Source organism: Mustela lutreola, chromosome 3, assembly GCF_030435805.1.
Source record: "Mustela lutreola isolate mMusLut2 chromosome 3, mMusLut2.pri, whole genome shotgun sequence".
Taxonomy (NCBI): domain Eukaryota; kingdom Metazoa; phylum Chordata; class Mammalia; order Carnivora; family Mustelidae; genus Mustela; species Mustela lutreola.
The window spans coordinates 44,652,664-44,671,887 of record NC_081292.1 but is presented as its reverse complement, the minus strand read 5'-3'; the positions used below and the strand labels follow the sequence as shown (position 1 = coordinate 44,671,887).

Genomic DNA, 19,224 nt, shown 5'->3' with positions numbered 1-19,224 from the left:
GTCAGGGACAAAGCGGTTTTATACATGCAAATGAATTATAGGTTGCTCTGCATTAGTGCTGACCACACTTTATGCCTACCTTTCCACACCCCATCCCTTAACATGATTTTTTGCAAAACATCAATGAGTTCATTTGGAGCCAGATTTCAGGGTTGGTCTGTTGTGGATGACCCCGAGTTTTGTTTGCATGTTCCCTCATCACTGCAGATCTACGCATATGTCTTTGAGAACATCAAGTCTGTCCGACTGGAAGCACTGCTGTTATCCTTGCTGAGTATCGTGGTTCTCGTTCTGGTTAAGGAGCTGAATGAACAGTTTAAAAGGAAAATTAAAGTTGTCCTTCCTGTCGATTTAGTTTTGGTAAGTATGAAATCAACATTTAGCATTCTGTCTTACAGTGCTTGCTTGTTGTTGGGGTAACCTGCAGAGGCTCCCTATATCGTTTGCAGTAACCCACAGCTATTCCTGTCTCTCATTAAAGGAGGGCTAATTTTGCATGGCTATACATTAATGTAAGAACAGGAAACATTTTGAGTCAATAATTTTAAAAAGGAGGCACACATGTTTTCAATTTACACAGCATTTCTCATATGCTTGTAATTTTTTAATAGAAATAATAGAACATATAACTTAAGGTTTTAAATAAGGAGACATTTCTGAGGGTGAGACTCAAAAGATTTCTGGAATGATTCTCTCTAAAGCAGTAAAAAGGGATATCATATCCTATTGATGTGGCATCTATATGATATGTATAGAAGTATTATTAGTTGACAAATGTCCATCAATGATTGGTAAAGTTATTAACACTTTTTTTTTACCAACCTAATTTTGCTTTATTGAAAGGACACTCATGATTTTCACTGGCCGGGGCTGGTTCTCTAAGATGTTTTTTGTTGCTATAGCTGGCCAAACAATGAATTATACTTTGCATTAAGGTTTATGGTTTAAGGTTTATGGGTTATGCATTAAAAAACACATTTTGAAATTTTAAGAGCCTCTAATGGGAACTCTTAATTAAACAAAGCATTAAGTTGAAAATGTAATGTTAACACAACCATAGTCTACTAATTTAATCATTAATTGGCTTTAGTTTTTTAATGGTCTTTGGGTTACACATGTACAGAACAAGTGGTGTCTAAATAATTTCACCTCTTGAAATAGTCATTTATATTGCTGAAATGGTAGGTTTACATAAATAGATAAACTTAGCACATTGGAAACTATCTCTGAGGACCGTGAATTACTTCAGTAGAGCTAAAGTGGATGGCCTCCCTCCATAGCTAGAACTTGTATGATTCTATACTCCTGTTAATTTATGGAGATCCATGTAACATATGTGATCTATTTAATGTGTGTGTGTTTGTATTTCAAATAAGCCATAAAAGTGGAGGGTACTGTGATTATTAATAGTTCTCACAACAACTGTGAAACATACCATTTTATTCCAAAATCCTATAGGTATTAAGAAATCTTATTATATCTTGGGAATCTTTATTATGTATGTTGCATGAACCAAAAATTGAAAATAACCTTAGGTAACATGTCCCTTGAGCTAGTAATAAAAAAATTACTTATTCAATGCAAAAGTAGTAAGATATACTTTATCCTTATAAAAAAGAAAAGGAGAGGTAATTCTTACACAGTTTGCCCCTAATATTGCAAGATCCATGGTAAAAGTACTAACGCAGGCCCCAATACTTAAAAGTTATAGATCAAAGTGTTAAATAAAACATGTTCTGCGGTGCCTGGGTGGTTGAACTGATGAACCATCTGACTCGTGATTTCAGCTCAAGTCACAATCCCAGAGATCTGAGATCGAGCCCCATGTAGGCCTCCATGTTGGGCATGGAGCCTACCTAAGATCCCCTTTCTCCCTCTTCCCCTCCCCCTTCTTTCCCACCCTGCTTGTATGTGCTCTCTCTCTCTAAAAAATACCCCAAAAAACAAAAACCAAAAAAAAAGCAAGTTCTGTTTTCCTATTTTGACTAAAACACCTTAGTGATTTCCTTGAAAGGTCGGAATAGAGAATTCTCCATCCTTCGAGTTCTGTCAGAATGAGGCAGCATGGGGTGAGCCAGCTCCTTGGCCTGCCCCTTCTCTTCCTACTCCAGCTCTGTGGGACCCACAAGGGGATTCGTATGTGTATGTGTGGCTCTTCCTGCTCCAAGCCCCAAACACATACTCACTCTTTCATCACCCAAACTGTCCCTTGACCTCTTCGGGGGTCACACTGGGAGGATGAACCTAGGGGAGCAGCCTTGGGCCATTGGAGCAGGAAACTGTAGATTCCTGAGTATCCAAAGTGAGGTCCAGAAAGACAAGTACAGGTGAGCTGGGCACCCCTACAAAGCTCTCATTTTATGGGGAGGGCCAGATTAGAAAGGACCAGATTAGAAAGCCCTGACTCACTGGGCCTGACTGGACCAGGATCCTCTGTTGCCCCAAGTCTAAGGGCAATGATGGCCTTATACACACATATAATATTAAAATAATATTGAAGAGGGAACCAATGATTCATCTGATAGAGGAATTTAATTTTGTCAAAGAGATAAGAGTAAGGAAATAAGATATTGTCTGAAAGCTAATTCAGTGGCTTAAATTACTTAATTTTAGTATTGCCTATAGGTATTGACTGTCATGTGTTCTTCCATTTTCAATAAGGAACCAGTACTTTGTGGCTATGGTATATTTTCTTTTACAGCTTATAGTATTTTCTGACCTGATATAAATATTTCATGGAAATTATTAACAATTAAAATTTATTAATCTTCTTAGGAACTTTTAAATATATTAATGCTTCTGATTCTAAGCTAATAAGATGAACTTTTAACTACTATCTTCATCAGGAAACACTATAATATCACAATATTTATTGTTCAACAGTATAACCTATACAGTTTTGTTGCCTTTTTAAAAAATCCTCAAGTCTGTGTTGCTTCTTAAGTCTATTTGATGTTTTAAAATCCTCTGTAAATTAAGTTAAATATTATTATAGAGAAGAGAAATACACAGATAGGAAAAATCCCTACAAAATAAAATTTTGGGGCATTAATTGTTAAATATGTCTTAATTTGCTAGTGTGATTTTGTTATACCTTATTTCTGGCCATATGTGTGGTAAATTTGTACTTTAAATAGATAATTGGTATGTCTCTTTTTAACAAAAAAGTATAGTACATAAGTAGATCCAAGCTAATACCAAACTGATACCATAACCATGTGAAATTCCCAGTCCCTACTAAATTTATGAGAAGAGTGAAAAGAGAATGTGAAAATGGGTGGAAAACATGGGGGTGGCATGGCTAGAATAACAGAGACTGAACTGGGTTCTGAGCATCCTTTTAAAGGTAATTTAAAGGTATTTAAAGGTATGCAGGCAGAGAACCTGATCTTGCCTATTGAAGGTCAGATAATAGAGCATAGGGAACCTGAGACTCCAACAGAGGTAATTTTAAGAACAGTGATTCCAGCTTGTTATTAACTAGTACATTTTACTTCAAGAAATAGTAAAAACTTGGGGGTGCCTGGGTGGCTCAGTGGGTTAAAGCCTCTGCCTTCAGCTCAGGTCATGATCTTGGGGTCCTGAGATCGAGCCCCGCATCGGGCTCTCTGCTCAGCGGGGAGCCTGCTTCCCCCCTCCTCTCTTTCTGCCTGCCTCTCTGCCTACTTGTGATCTCTATCTGTCAAATAAATAAATAAATAAATAAAATCTAAAAAAAAAAAAAGAAATAGTAAAAACTCAAAATTCAAAATTATTCAAGGAGACTATAAATCATTATCGATTACTGACCTATGTAGTCGTTTATGCAATATCTCAGACTCTTGAAAGTTGGTGTCCTATAGGGAATTGTGCTCTGATATAAAGTATTTCTTCATGTTCCAGGAGCTAAGTATTTAGGTTGGTTATGGTATCTGTACACACACACATACGCTCCCATATTCTATTCTGCGCCTCTTCAAAATCAGTCATGTTTGGATTGACGTGTTGGAAAGGATGTTAGAAAAGCCATATTGTGGGGATGCCATTTGGTTTTTGAGACTGCAAATTAAGTGCTTTCAAGTTTCAAAGGCATTTTTTTGATTTTTTAAAATTTTCTTAGTTTTTAAAAATCTGTGCAACTACTACATTACTCTGGATAATCATGGGACAGATAAGTAATATTTACTTTCAGAAATAGCTTCAAGGTGTTTGGGAGGCCAGTAATAATTTTCTTTTTCTTTTTTCAAATGGAACCACACAGATTATTGCTGCATCATTTGCTTGTTATTGTACCAATATGGAAATCACATATGGATTAGAAGTAGTTGGTCATATTCCGAAAGGGTAATGTAGTCTTTTTCTTTCTTTCTTTCTTTCTTTTTTGTTTGTTTGTTTATGATGGAGGAAAAGTCTTGAGGTAGATGGCTATGGATTTCATTTCTTTCAAAGGCCCTCTAGAGGACAAATTCTAATTAATTTCTATTTGAAAATGATAGAAACAAACAATACACATATGGAGAAAGAGTAACCTTTTAAACTGTTTACCTATTACTAAGGAAGTTGACAACTATTTTATACAGCATTGCTTCAGGTTAAAGATTTGGAAATTATTTACAAAGATATTATTTGGGGGCAAAAGGAGGGCATTGAATTTCTAAATTATAGTCATGCTCTGGGATTTTATTGTTCCCTATTCCACACATGTATTCTTATGACTATTTTTATTTCACTTAAAATGTAGTAAAAGCACATAAACATCAATTGAAATAGCAATCCCACAGGCCTAGGTGGTGTATAATGGTAAAAGAGGGTAGAAATAGAGAAGAGGGTATGGTTTCCCAGAGCCTTCCTCTTGACCCTAAGAGGAAGGTTAACAAGAAGTGCTCACCCTAAAAGGGCAAAAACATTGAGCCAAATATAGCCTGGAGGAACACAAAGACATCTTGGGGAAGAGTGGGGTGTCATAGGGTTATTCTCTCTTGATGGGCTGTATAAACACTGGTACTTATAAATGTGGGGCAGAGTTACAGTTGTTTCCTCTGTATTTTTATCTTCCAGTCCCAAATTTGGGCTTCTCATTACATTAAAATGGAGGAACAGTAGAAAAATTGTCAAGGGCTAAAAAGATAATTAAAAAAAAAATCCTGTCTTTAACCTTTATGTTAGATGCAGGCTAATGGTTGTTATTTAAATCAACTTGGGTTTTCTGGAAGGGGTCTCTACTTTTCCACCTTCAAAAGTCAATTTATTGTTTCTAGGTCAGCTTATTATTAATAATAAATAGCGAAGCTCAATTTTTATGAAACAGAAGTTCTTATGGTTTGAAATGGCAGATCTCTTATATATCATATTAAAATATCTTAGGGCCTATAACGTTACACATCAGTTTCTCTTGGGTGTAAACTTAAGGAAGTGGATAAAAGAAATCATGCCTCTCCCCCACCTGCTTTAATTCTCCTTTATTTTGAGTGACCTTTCCACACCCATTCTCTGAAGGAATTATGGAAGGAATGTGGCATTGCAGAGACAGTGAACCCCAACATTACCATTCGCTTTGTGATTTAGGTGCATTACCTAAACTTTCTTAAAATGTTTTCTCTGCCATAGAGTGCATGAGTGGCACTCACGTGGGGTTGTGTGGACGATTAAATGAAACAGCTAATTGAGAGAGCTGAACATTCCACTTTCTTGCTAGATATTAAGTCAACATGATTTATCTTCCCTTTTTCTTCTACTTTTTCCCCAGAGAGATTTTTTGTTTGTTTTTGGAGGAGAAGTAAGTCCTCCAAAGCATCATCAGGGATAAATAAACAATGATCCCTTGGCTCAAGTGGTTTTCAAAAGACAAGGAGACATTGGCTGGGTATTAGGTGAAAGAAATATTTTAAACACTTCCTTAAAGCTGAGGAACTGGGAAAAAAAAACTGGGGAACTATATTTTGCAACGGAGGGTACATGGAAACTTTACACACATTTTTCTTAACATATGTGATGCATAAATTGTACTGTAAAAGGATTGAGTTAAAAACATAATTAAGATTATGAATTAAGATTATAATTAAGATTATGGCAAATTAAGGGACTAGTTTAAGAATTGTAGCTCACAGTAAACCATTGTTCGCATAAAACACTGTAGTACTCAGGGCAGAAAGTATAGTCTTTAATCCCTGCCAATCACATATTTGGAAAGGTTCGAATGAAAGAACACTCCAGATCTGCTTTTGTTCTGATACAGGACATTTTTGTTGAGTCAGAGTTTCTGTAGTGTAACCTGGGCATAAATGCCGGTGGAAGCATGGAGCCCATCTCCATGGTGATCCTTGTGATTTTGCTTTTCTGCTAAATAATATTGAAAACAAAGGGCTTCCAACCACAAGGCTCCTTGTTCACATGGGTGTTTCACTTTCTCCATGTAAACGTCATAGTCATTACCACAGTTGAATTCAGTGTAAGTTGTTACAGAAATTACATGAAAATTGATGACTTCAGAAATTACATGAAAATTGATGATCTTTCTTTCCACAGAATCCCTCCACCTAGAGCTCCCCCCATGAATGTCCTTTCTGCAGTAATCACTGAAGCTTTTGGAGTGGCACTTGTCGGCTATGTGGCCTCCCTGGCTCTGGCTCAAGGATCTGCTAAAAAATACAAATATTCAGTTGATGACAACCAGGTGGAGTACGCCTCAGCCCCCCTCTATGGTAGTCGCGTCATGGTACTCCGGTTCCAGACCCTGACAATGTTGAACTTACGAGAAATATAACTTTCCTGAGTGTATAGCAAGAATGATAGAACAAAACAGAAATCTCTAAATCATTCATAGAAAGCTGAAAATCTGGCCTCCACGGGTTGGTTTAAACTATAAACATTTTTCTCCCTAGGGAGAAGGACATCTTGATGTCCTTTCTGGTGTTAGGATAGAATCCACAAATATTTATCATTGCATGCTGACTTTTAAAAAAATCATAGATTTCAAAATAAAAAAAACACTAATATTATTTGTGTTAGTAAACAACTAGAGAGCGCAAGGGTTTATTTTAAGACTATCAAAGAATGAAAATTTTACTGATTTACTTCTGAAACGACTTCTGCTAGTTTCTTATTTCAATCCTTGTGGCCCTCCCTACATGCCTGCATAGGTCTGCAGAGGCAGCTGTGGGACAGTGGTTATGAATGTTCTATTACCTGTGTCTAAATTTCACTCTGATGCTATGTATCCTTAGTTGGCTGTGTGCCCCGTTTTGTTATCTATGAAAAAACCCCACATTTATTCATTTAACAGATGTGTATTGAGCTGTGCCATGTGCTGGACACTGGTCTAGGAACAAGGGATGCAATGGTATACAACACAGACCATGTCGTTCCTGATCTCAAACCCTCACAGTGGCTTCCCATCGTATGCAAATGAAATGCCTCTTTTCCATGCCTTATAGAGCCCTACACCACCTGCCACCATCTCTGTCCTCTCTGATCTTGTATCCCTTTTACACTCTGTTTTTGCCACACTTACTTCCATGTTTCTGGCTTAGGACATTTGTACTTGCTGCTCCCTTTGCCAGGAGCTCTGTTCCTTCAGATATCTGCATGCCTCTTTTATTCAAAGTTTCCCTTCTCAGGGAGGCCTTCCTTGGTAAACTAAAATCCTAAACTCCAGATTTTTCCACGCCCTACTCTGCTTTGGTTTTCATTATTAATCTTGTTTACTGTCAGCATCCACTCACTAGAGTGTAGCTGTCTGAGGGCAGGGATGTTTGTTTTGTTTACTGGCAACAGCAGAAGCAAGAAAACATCCAGGTAACATTTGATGACTTGGACTGGGATATAACAGTGCCGGAGATGAGAGGAAGACAGATTCTGGATTGGATGTGGATACTATCTGGGAAAAGGGAAAGAAGCCAAAAACAACTCTAATGCTTTTGGTTTAAGTAATTGGAACTTGAGGTGGGGAAGAATGTGGGAGGACCCGGTTGGGGACGGTGGAGAGCAAGAGCCTGATTTGGTGAAGTTTGGGATACCTGCCAATCCAAATGGAGATGCTAGGTAGCAGGTTGGCCATATGAGTCTGAACTACAGAGGAGTGGCCCTGGCTAGAGATGTAAATTTGAGAGTTGTCAATGTGTATTTGGGTAGCTAAGATCAGGGAGACAAGTGGTCCAAATTTGTGATTGGTTAGATGAGAAGGAACCATAAAGGAAATGGAGAAGTAGTGGCCAGGGAGGTGGGAGGAAAACAGGAGGGTGTGAGGTCCTAGCAGGACCTAGAAGGAACCTTTAAGGAGGGAGAAGCGAGAAACTATCTCAAAAGCCAATTTTAGGCAAGGTAGATAGGAAATAACCACTGGAGTTAGCATTATGGGGGCCATTGGTAGATGGCCTACTTCCCTAGAAGGTGGTTATGAGCATTAAATGCTTAGAACAGTTTCTGGCTTATTGTAAGCACTCAACAAAAGTTATATATATATATATATATTTATATGTATAAATAAAAGATATATATATATAACTTTTATATATATATACATATATATATATATGTATATATTTTAAATAATAGGTCACAACAAATAGGGAGAACTGAAATTGAATACAAACAAGCTTCATCCTTTGACAAGATGTCCCTGTGGTCTCCAAAAGTTAATAGTGATTAAGTAATATATTCTCTTCCTATCAATCCTGTAGGAATTTTTGGCCCATGGCCTCAGCAATGTGATTCCTTCATTTTTCTTCTGCATACCAAGTGCTGCCGCCATGGGAAGGACTGCCGGCCTGTACAGCACGGGCGCGAAGACACAGGTAAGTTCATCATTCAGAACGGACCCAAAAAACTGCTGGTTACTCTCGTTTTTGGAAAGGGTGAAAATTGAGCTCCTCTCTAAAGTCCTGAAAATATTTTCACTCCTTCAACTTTTTTTCTAACTAGTTTTGAGAAAGTCTGTCTCTTATGAATGATCCTTCCAGAAGCCCAGTGACTCAGGGAGCATACAGAAATCCTACTAGTGGCAGCATTATTGTTGGCAACCTTTGAATAAAGCTCCCCCTAGTGGTGCTGCTGGTTTTGTGTTTTGCTAATCTAGCCATTCAATTTGAAAATTTTTCCTTCTTGTTCATTTCCTTTAAATAAAATGAAATTGATTATATGAAAAATCTGTCCTTGATGCTGAAATTTATGTCTATAGAGATGTATAAGTATATAGACAAGTGGTAAGTCACGTGTGCATATTTTAGGTTAAAAAACAATTACATATGTTTTAGGAACTTAATTCAACATTTGTTGAGAGCCTCGTCTATACCAGGTATTATGCTGGATGCTGGTAGGCAGACAGTGATGATAATGAAGATGTTGTCTTCATTGATGATGATGGTGGGAGTGTTGGTGAAAGCATATACTATGTCATAATTTTTATATAAATGTGTATGTCATATGTATATGTCATGCTTTTTATATAAATGGACTCTTTTAAACTTTGGGCAATTCTGTGAAGGAGGTATAATTATTATCCTCAGTTTCCATATGAGAGAGTTGAGGAAAAGAGGGTTAAAATAACTTATCTGGGTCACAGAGCTCGTGAATGGCAGAGCTGGGATTTGAACCCAGATAGATCAACCTCAAACCTTGCATTTATAAGTACTGTTTCACATATAAAAATTTATGCAGATGTTACTATAAGAAATTAATATTAACAACTAACCATCATTAAAGCAACTGAGAATTTAGAAAACATTTTATGTGATGACTCAAACGTTTATTAGGGTTCTACTTTATATTAAGTCATTTGGGGGGGGGTTAGAAGAATGAATTTGAAAAAGATATGGCTCTTGACCTTGGGGGCAAGTGGCAAGAGAAAGATGGGTAAATGGAAATTAAAACATAGCACAAAAGTAACTAATAAAATTACTGATGAATATACCATGGAGCAGAAAGGAAGCAGCAACAAATTCAGAATGTATAATAATTTCAGAGATAATTGCCACAACTCATGAGCTGAGAGGTGATGTCATCATTCAACCTTGTTTTACATGACAGTTTGATTGGCTTTTACGCAGCTAGTGATGTCAAGCCTAGGTTTATCATGTGCTCCGGCATGAACACTTGCAAACTGGACTCTCAGGTGTTTGGGGGTTAAATTCGAATGTTTAATATGTAGTGTACTCAGTATCATCCCCAACTCTGAGGACCCATCTATCTATAAAATTCTAGGATTTTATAGAAGTTTCCGCCTGGTTTCTCACGAGGGAGAAATATATTCCATTTCCTCTCCTTGTATTCAGACTAGATAAATAAAGTAAATGGCTGAGGGCATGGATTCCAGAGCCTGGGCTGTGTTCTAGCTCCACCATTAGTTACTGAGTGACTTAACACAACTAACTTGACCTTTCTAGCCTAACTGGACTTGGCTGGTAATGTATTTGTTATGGGGATTATACGAGTTAATATGTGCTTAGTTTGCCCAAAGCCTGAACACTAAATAAATACTCCTTCAATGTTAATGATGATCTTTGATTGCATTATTATTATTGTTCAATATTTTTATTATAATAAAATCTTTCCAGAACCTTTTGTTTGACAATCCTGGTTTGACTGCAATGCAATAAGGCAGTTTCAATTCCAAGTTGCCCCTCCAACTTGCTGGGGATGTTGAACAGGTTAGCCTCCTCATCCATCACATGGACAAGAGGAGGTTGGAATAGAATCTGTGAGATGTCTTCCACCTCAGGGTATATCACGCTTGGAGTTTCTTAGGCATTTACTACTTTTCCAATTACTCTTTTAGTAATAAAACTGTCTCATTAATCCTTGTAACTTTAAATATTGAATGTCTAAGGGGACAATATATTGAGAAAACTCAGTTATTTTTAAATCTTGGAGGGCTTTTTCTCCTTTTAGTTGGACGTGTATTTGTTCGACTAAGAGGGTGGGGATGGAGGGGCACCTTTCTCTGTTCTGTGGGCCATATGTTTGGATAATAACAGCAGCAGAACTTCTCTAACGACTTTTCAGAGTTATCTTCTGCATGGCATTTTATTCTAGACTTCAGAAGAAATGAAAGAAATCTAACAAAACACAAGTTCAGAGAAACAAAGCTCAGCAGGAGAGTATTTTCATGCTTCGCTTGTTGGGATGGGCACTAATCTGTTCAACAATACCCATTAAATTGCACAGGGAGGGAATCTGATTTAATGGGCATACCCAGATTGAGAATGCTTTCCCACTGAAGTTGTTTTAGATCTTCAGCACGTGAGTATAACAGATAACTGACATGACTTGAAGAAGGCACTTGGGAAAGCCTAGTCTGAAAAGTTTTGTTTTAAATAGGCTATCCGTGAAACCAGTTTTCTGTGTGATAAGACTTTACAAAACAACCCCTTAAATGGTTCTGTCCTTTTTTAGGAACTAGAGTTATCCTCAGTAAATTAGTCTAGAAGACCTAAGAACTCTAACTTTCAGGCTAATGACAACTAATTAAAGGAGCAGCGGGAACCATTTTCCATTGTTAATTATTTCACCAACAAACTCTTATTTGGAAATATTATTGGTATTTCTGTAGAAAGTTATCATTTTCAAATGTAAATATGTTCTTGTTATTTCCTCCTAAAGCACTTAAAAGGCTTTGCATGGGTCTTGGAATTCACACCTTTATGGTATCTACCAGGTTCTGAGTGCTTCCTTCTAGAGTCTCATCTTGGACTCCTTTCTTCCTCTTTCCCAGCTCTTAGGCCCAGGATCCTTCTTCCTTCGGGTGGGCCACAAGTGACTGTGTCCTCTGCTGTGGCTGTCTCCCTTTCCCCTCTAAGATAACTCCTCCCATCCCTCAGATATCACTGTTCCTTTTGGCACAGCTGTTCTCTACTGCACATTAAACATTCATCAATGTGATTTTATGATTGATGCCTGCCTTCTACCCTTGACTGAGGCTCTTAGAGAACAGGATCCCTTCTGCTTTGGTCCACCACATCCTCGGTGTCTAGTCTAGGACTCAGCACATAGTAGGTGTTCAGTAACTATGTGTGATAAGAATGAATAAAATGAAAGCATCTGATTATGATAAAACTAGTGGGTTTTGCTGACATGAAAAGGGACAGGTGAAGCCATGTAGCTTTTATTGAGATTTAATACAGAATATTTGAAGTTGGGAAAATCCCACTTGAAATCAGTCTTAGAATCACAGACTTTAAGAAACTGCTATTCAGGGGCGCCTGGGTGGCTCAGTGGGTTAAGCCGCTGCCTTCGGCTCAGGTCATGGTCTCAGGGTCCTGGGATCGAGTCCCGCATCGGGCTCTCTGCTCAGTGGGGAGCCTGCTTCCTCCTCTCTCTCTCTCTCTCTCTGCCTGCCTCTCTGCCTACTTGTGATCTCTCTCTGTCAAATAAATAAATACAATCTTTAAAAAAAAAAAAAAAAAAAAAAGAAACTGCTATTCAGTAGAAACATAATAGGAGCCACATAGGTAGTTTAATTTTTTTTAGTTGTCACATTTTTAAAAAGCAGAAGAACCTGTTAAAATTAATTTAATAACACATTTGATTTATCTAATAGAATATTATTTCAACAAAGAATCTAAGAATTGTCAATGATATATTTTACATTATTTTCTAATTGTATTAAGTCTTTAAAATCTGATGTGTATTTTACATTTCCAGCCTATTTTAATATGGGCTATCCATGTCTCAAATGCCCAAGACCTACATGTGGTCATATTAGTGCATTTAGGAACATTTTACATACAAGAGAGTTGGTAGTGGGAAGCCTGGGTGGCTCAGTTGGTTGGACCACTGCCTTCGGCTCAGGTCATGATCCTGGAGTCCCGGGATCGAGTCCCACATAGGGCTCCCAGCTCCACGGGGAGTCTGCTTCTCTCTCTGACCTTCTCCTTGCTCATGCTCTCTCACTGTCTCTCTCTCAAATAAATAAATAAATAAATCTTTAAAAAAAAAGAGAGAGAGAGTTGGTAGTAAATTGTTTCAGTGCTTTCAAAAATTGAATTAAAATGTTTGAATTCAAATAAGAAAAGATACTAATCATTTAATACCAAGTGCCATAGTCAGAGCCCAACACATTTCTTCTTTTTTAACATCTTAATTGTATTTCTTTCAGTGTTCCAAGATTCATTGTTTATGCACCACACCCAGTGTTCCATGCAATACATGCCCTCCTTGATACCCACCACCAGGCTCACCCATCCCCCTACCCCCTCCATCTAAAACCCTCACTTTGTTTCTCAGAGTCCACAGCCTCTCATGCTTCATCTCCCCCTCTGATTTCCCCCAGTTCACTTTTCCTTTCCTTCTCCTAATGTCCTCCATATTATTCCTTATGTTCCACAATAAGTGAAACCATGTGATAATTGACTTTCCCTTCTTGACTTATTTCACTCAGCATAATCTCCTCCGGTCCTGTCCATGTTGATACGAAAGTTGGGTATTCATCCTTTCTGATGGAGGCATAATACTCCATTGTATATATGGACCATTTCTTCTTCATCCATTCATCATTGAAGAGCATCTTGGTTCTTTCCACAGTTTGGCGACTGTGGCCATTGCTGCTGTGAACACTGGGGTACATATGGCCCTTCTTTTCACTATGTATCTTTGGGGTAAATAACCAGTAGTGCAATTGCAAGGTCATAGTGTAGCTCTATTTTTAATTTTTTGAGGAATCTTCACACTGCTTTCCAAAGTGGCTGCACCAACTTTTATTCCCACCAACAGTGTAAGAGGGTTTCCCTTTCTCCACATCCTCTCCAACACTTGTTGTTTACTATTTTGTTAATTTTGGCCATTCTAACTGGTGTAAGGTGGTATCTCAATGTGGTTTTGAATTGAGTTTCCCTGATAGATAGTGATGATGAACATTTTTTCATGTGTCTGTAAGCCATTTGTGTATGTCTTCTTTGGAGAAGTGTCTGTTCATTTCTTCTGCCCTCTTTTTGACATGATTATCTGTTTTTTGAGTGTTGAGTTTGAAGAGTTCTTTATATCAGCACTTTGTCAGCCTTCTTTTTCCCACTGGATATTTTTTCCTACTTTGTCGAAGATTATTTGACCATAGAGTTGAGGGTCCATTTCTGGACATATTCTTTTCTTTTGGTCTATATGTCTGTTTTTGTGCCAGTACCATGCTGTCTTGGTGATCACAGTTTTGTAGTAAAGCTTAAAATAAGGCAACGTGATGCCCCCAGCTTTGTTTTTCTTTTTCAGCATTTCCTTAATGATTTGGGGTCTTTTCTGGTTCCGTACAAATCTTAGTATTGTTTCTTCCAGCACTGGAATTTTGATCAGGATGGCATTGAAAGTATAGATTGCTCTGGGCAGTATAGATATTTCACATTGTTTTAACAATGTTTCTTTTAACAATGTTATATTTTCTTACAATGTTTATTCTTTTTTTTTTTAAGATTTTATTTATTTATTTGACAGACAGAGATCACAAGTAGGCAGAGAAGCAAGCAGAGAGAGAGGAGGAAGCAGGCTCCCTGTGGAGCAGAGAGCCTGATGTGGGGCTCAATCCCAGGACCCTGGGATCATGTCCTGAGCCAAAGGCAGAGGCTTTAGCCCACTGAGCCACCCAGGAACCTCCACAATGTTTATTCTTTTAACAATTTTTATTCTTCCCATCCATGAGCATGGCATGTTTTTCCATCTTTTTGTCTTCTTCAATTTCTTTTATGAGTGTTCTGTAGTTCCTTGAGGATAGTTCCTTTACCTCTTTGGTTAGGTTTATTCCAAGGTATCTAATGGTTCTTGGTGCTATAATAAATGAAACTGATTCTCTAATTTCCCTTTCTATATTTTCATTGCTAGTGTATAAGAAAGCAACTGATTTCTGTGCATTGATTTTGTATCCTGCCACATTACTGAATTACTGTATGAGTTCCAGTAGTTTGGGGGTGGAGTCTTTTGGGTTTTCCATATAAAGTATCATATCATCTGCAAAAAGAGAGAGTCTGACTTCTTCTTAGCCAATTTGAATACATTTTATTTCTTTTTGTTGTCTTATTGCTGTTGTTAGGACTTCTAGTACTATGTTGAACAACAGTGGCGAGAGTGGGCATCTTAGTCGTGTTCCTCATCTCAGTGGGAAGGCTGCCGAGTTTTTCTCCACTGAGAATGATATTCACTGTGGGTTTTTTCATAGATAGATTTTATGAGTTTGAGGATTGTTCTCTCTATCCCTATATTTTGAAGAGTTTTAATCAGAAACAGATGCTGTATTTTGTCAAATGCTTTTTTTGCATCAATTGAGAGGACCATGTGGTTCTTCTTTCTTCTCTTATTGATTTGCTCTACCACATTGATTGATTTGTGAATGTGGAACCACCCTCGCATCCCAGGGATAAATCCCACCTGGTCATGTGGATAATCTTTTTAATGTATCATTGGATCCTATTAGCTAGGATCTTGTTGAGAATCTTGGCAGCCATATTCATCAGGGATATTGGTCTGGAATTCTCCTTTTTGATGGGGTGTTTGCCTGGTTTGGCAATCAAGGTAATGCTGGCTTCATAGAAAGAATCTGGAAGTTTTCCCTCTGTTTCTATTTTTTGAAATAACTTCAGGAGAACAGGTATTATTTCTTCTTTGAAAGTTTGGTAGAATTCCCCAGGGAATCCTTTAGGTCCTGGACTTTTATTTTTGGGGAGTTTTTGATCACTGCTTCGATCTTGTTACTAGATATTGGTCTATTCATGTTGTCAATTTCTTCCTATTTCAGTTTTAGAAGTTTATAGGTTTCCAGGAATGTATCTATTTCTTCTGTGTTGCTTTACTTATTGGCATATAACTGTTGATAATAGTTTCTGATGATTGTTTCTATTTCCTTGGTGTTAATCATGATCTCCCCCCTTTCATTCATAATTTTATTAACTCGGGTCCTCTTTTCTTTTGAATTAGTTTGGCCAGTGGTTTATTGATCTTATTGATTCTTTCAAAGACCCATCTTCTAGTTTTATTGATGTGTTCTACTGTATCTCTAGTTTCTAACTCATTGATTTCTGCTCTAATCAATTATTTCCCTTCTTGTGTGTGGGGTTGGCTTAATTTGTTGTTGATTTTTCCAGTTATTTAAGGTGTAAAGAGAGTTGGTGTATTCTGGATTTTTCAGTTTTGTTTTTTTTTTTTTTTTGTTTTGTTTTTTTTTTTGTGAGGCTTGGATGGCTCTGTATTTCCCCCTTAGGACCACCTTTGTCATATCCCATAGGATTTGGACTGATGTGTCTTCATTCTCATTGGTTTCCATGAATTTTTTAAGTTCTTTGATTTCCTGGCCGATCCAAATATTCTTGAGCAGGATGGTCTTTAGCTTCCAAGTATTTGAATTCCTTCCAAACTTTTTCTTGTGGTTGAGTTCCAGTTTCAAAGCACTGTGGTCTGAGAATATGCAGGGAATAATCTCAAGCTTTTGGTATCGGTTGAGCCCCGATTTGTGACCCAGTATATGGTCTGTTTTGGAGAAAGGTTCATGTACTTTCGAGAAGAATGAGTATTCTGTTGTTTTAGGGTGGAATGTTCTGTATGTATTTATTAGGTCCATCTGGTCCAATGTGTCTTTCAAGGCTCTTGTTTCTTTGTTAATTTTCTGCTTAGATGATCTGTCTGTTGCTGACAGTGGCATGTTCAGATCCCCTACAATTAATGTATTCATATCAATATGACTATTTTGTTTAACAGTGGCCTATGTAGTTGGCTATTCCCATGTTGGGGGAATAAATATTTACAATTATTAGATCTTCCTGGTGGATAGACCCTTTAAGGATGATGTAGTGTCCTTCTGTGTTTCTGACTACAGTCTTTAGCTTAAAATCTAATTTATCTGATAAGAATTACTACCCTAGCTTTCTTTTGAGGCCCATTTGCTTGAAAGATGATTCTCCATCCCTTTACTTTCAGTATGGATGTATCTTTAGGTTCAAAATATGTCTCTTGTAGACAGCATATGGACAGGTCCTGTCATTTTATCCAGTCTGAAACCCTGTGCCTTTTTATGGAAGCATCTAGGCCATTCATGTTGAGAGTGATTATTGAAAGATAAGTTTTTATTGACATCATGTTGCCTGTGAAGTTCTTGTTTTTATACATTGTCTCTGTACATTTCTGTTCTATGTCACTCTTGGGTTCTTTCTTCTTTTATAGAACCCCCCTTAGTGTTTCTTGTAGTGCTGGCTTTGTGGTCACATAATCTTTTATACCTTGCCAGTCTTGGAAATTCCTTATTGCTCCATCCATCCTGAATGTCAGCCTTGCTGGATAAAGTATTCTTGGCTGCATGTTCTTCTCATTCAGTGCCCTGAGTATGCCTTGCCAGCCCTTCTGTCTTGCCAGGTTTCTGTGGACAGATCTGACATTATTCTGATGGTCCTTCCTCTGTATGTAAGGAATCTCTTCCCCCTACCTGCCCTTAAGACATCTTGTCTGAAATTATGATTCATGAATTTCACAATGAAGTGTCTGTATGTCTTTCTAGACTCATTGATCTTGGGGAGGGGGTGCCTTTCTGTCTCCAGGTAACAAACGCTTATTCCATTCCCCAGATTAGGGAAATTTTCCTCCAGTATTTGTTCAACTATATCTTCTAGTCTTCTCTCTTTTTCCACCCCCCTCAGGGATCCCAATAATTCTGACATTGTAATGTTTCATGGCATCATTTATTTCCCTAATTCTCTTTTCATGGCTTCTAAGTTGTTACAGGCCTCCTCCTGATCCTGCTTTTCTGTCAGTTTGTCTTCCTTGTCTAATTCGGTCTTCTGCCTCAGTTACCCTAGATGTTAGAGTATTTATATTAGATTGGATTTCATTGATAGCATTTTTTACTTATGTCAGATCAGCCCTCACTTCCTCCCTTAGAGATTCTATGCTGCCACTAATGGTCTTCTCCAACCTAGCCATTGCCTGGACAATTTTTACCCTGAATTCCGTTTCTAACATACTGTTTATGTCCATATCCAGTAGTTCTGTGGCAGAGGTTGCAGTCTCTGAATTTTTCCTCTGTTGGGTGCTCTCCTCCTAGTTATTTTGGTGAGAGGTGGTTGAGGGAGGTATAGGTCTCCACGGATGATCTCTTGTCGCCACAGAGATCCAGAAGTGTTTAATCTTACATCTCAGGCTTATTTCATGGGTGTTCGGAGTGTTCTTGTAGATATTTAGCTTACTTCAGGGGACTGGTTGAAACAGGGTCTCCTACTTCTCTGCCATCTTGCCCTTCCTACTTTTTTTTTTTTTAAGATTTTATTTATTTATTTGAGAGAGAGAGCAAGCCAACAAGCAAGAGAGAGTGGGGTTGAGAGGGACAGAGGGAGAGAAAATCTCCAGCAGACTCCCTGCTGAGCATGGATTCCCACTAGTGGGGCTTGATCCCAGGACCCTGAGGCCATGACCTGAGCGGAAATCAAGAGTCCAGAAGCTTAACCGACTGACCAACCAGGCACCCAAAAGGCTAATACATTTCTGTCCTCCACACATAGAAACCCTTTTAAAACTGATTCCCTTAAGTTGTGACATGCTGAGCATGGATATGTAGGAATAAGAAGGTCTTGGTGCTGCCTAGACATACAGCACAAAGCAGTGTTACAGATCCTCCTTCCAGCCTTCCCTCTGAGGACTGGTCATCATGGGAGGGAGCACAATATGCCCTGGCTCTCTCCCCTGTGTTTCCCCTTGCTTCCAGCAGATTAGATACACTGGTGCTCTGCAGGCAGTTCAGGAGGCATAACTGAACCATGAAGGATGGGAGGCAGCATCTGCTGTAGGCGAAGCTTGGTCACAGCCGGAAACGACAGCTGGCATGTTTTTCTGCAACACTGATGTTGCCTCTAGGTTCCAATTTGCCAAGCTATATTCTTTTATTCTTTCAAATTTGGCTTATTGCTTCCAACTTCTTTAAAGATTTTAAAATCTAGCCTTAGTTACCCAGTATCTTCTCTCTCCTGCTGCCCTTTCCCATCACTTTTGCCATTCTGCCACTTTGTTGTGCATACAGTGAGCTCTTGACTGACTTTGCATTCTTTAACAACTATTTAGGAAGGAAATGGCTGGCATATTACCCTTCCTTCAGCCATCTATAAAGGTATGGGTAACATGAATGCCTGTAGTCATCTTTTTTTTTTTTTTTAAGATTATTTATTTATTTATTTATTTGACAGCGATCACAAGCAGGCAGAGAGAGAGGAGGAAGCAGGCTCCCTGCCGAGCAGAGAGCCCGATGTGGAGCTCGATCCCAGAACCCTGGGATCATGACCCGAGCCGAAGGCAGAGGCT

General features: G+C 38.3%; 1 protein-coding gene across 1 annotated transcript in view; it reads left to right on the top strand.

The window, feature by feature from the left end:
- Window positions 1-19,224, top strand: part of SLC26A7 (solute carrier family 26 member 7) — a 121,078-nt gene that overhangs the window by 59,528 nt on the left and 42,326 nt on the right. Inside the window, exons 6-9 of the mRNA XM_059166053.1 lie at window positions 208-360; window positions 4,241-4,323; window positions 6,505-6,652; window positions 8,658-8,771. Of these exons, the coding sequence (XP_059022036.1) occupies window positions 208-360; window positions 4,241-4,323; window positions 6,505-6,652; window positions 8,658-8,771 (498 nt within the window). The remainder of the gene's footprint in view (window positions 1-207; window positions 361-4,240; window positions 4,324-6,504; window positions 6,653-8,657; window positions 8,772-19,224) is intronic.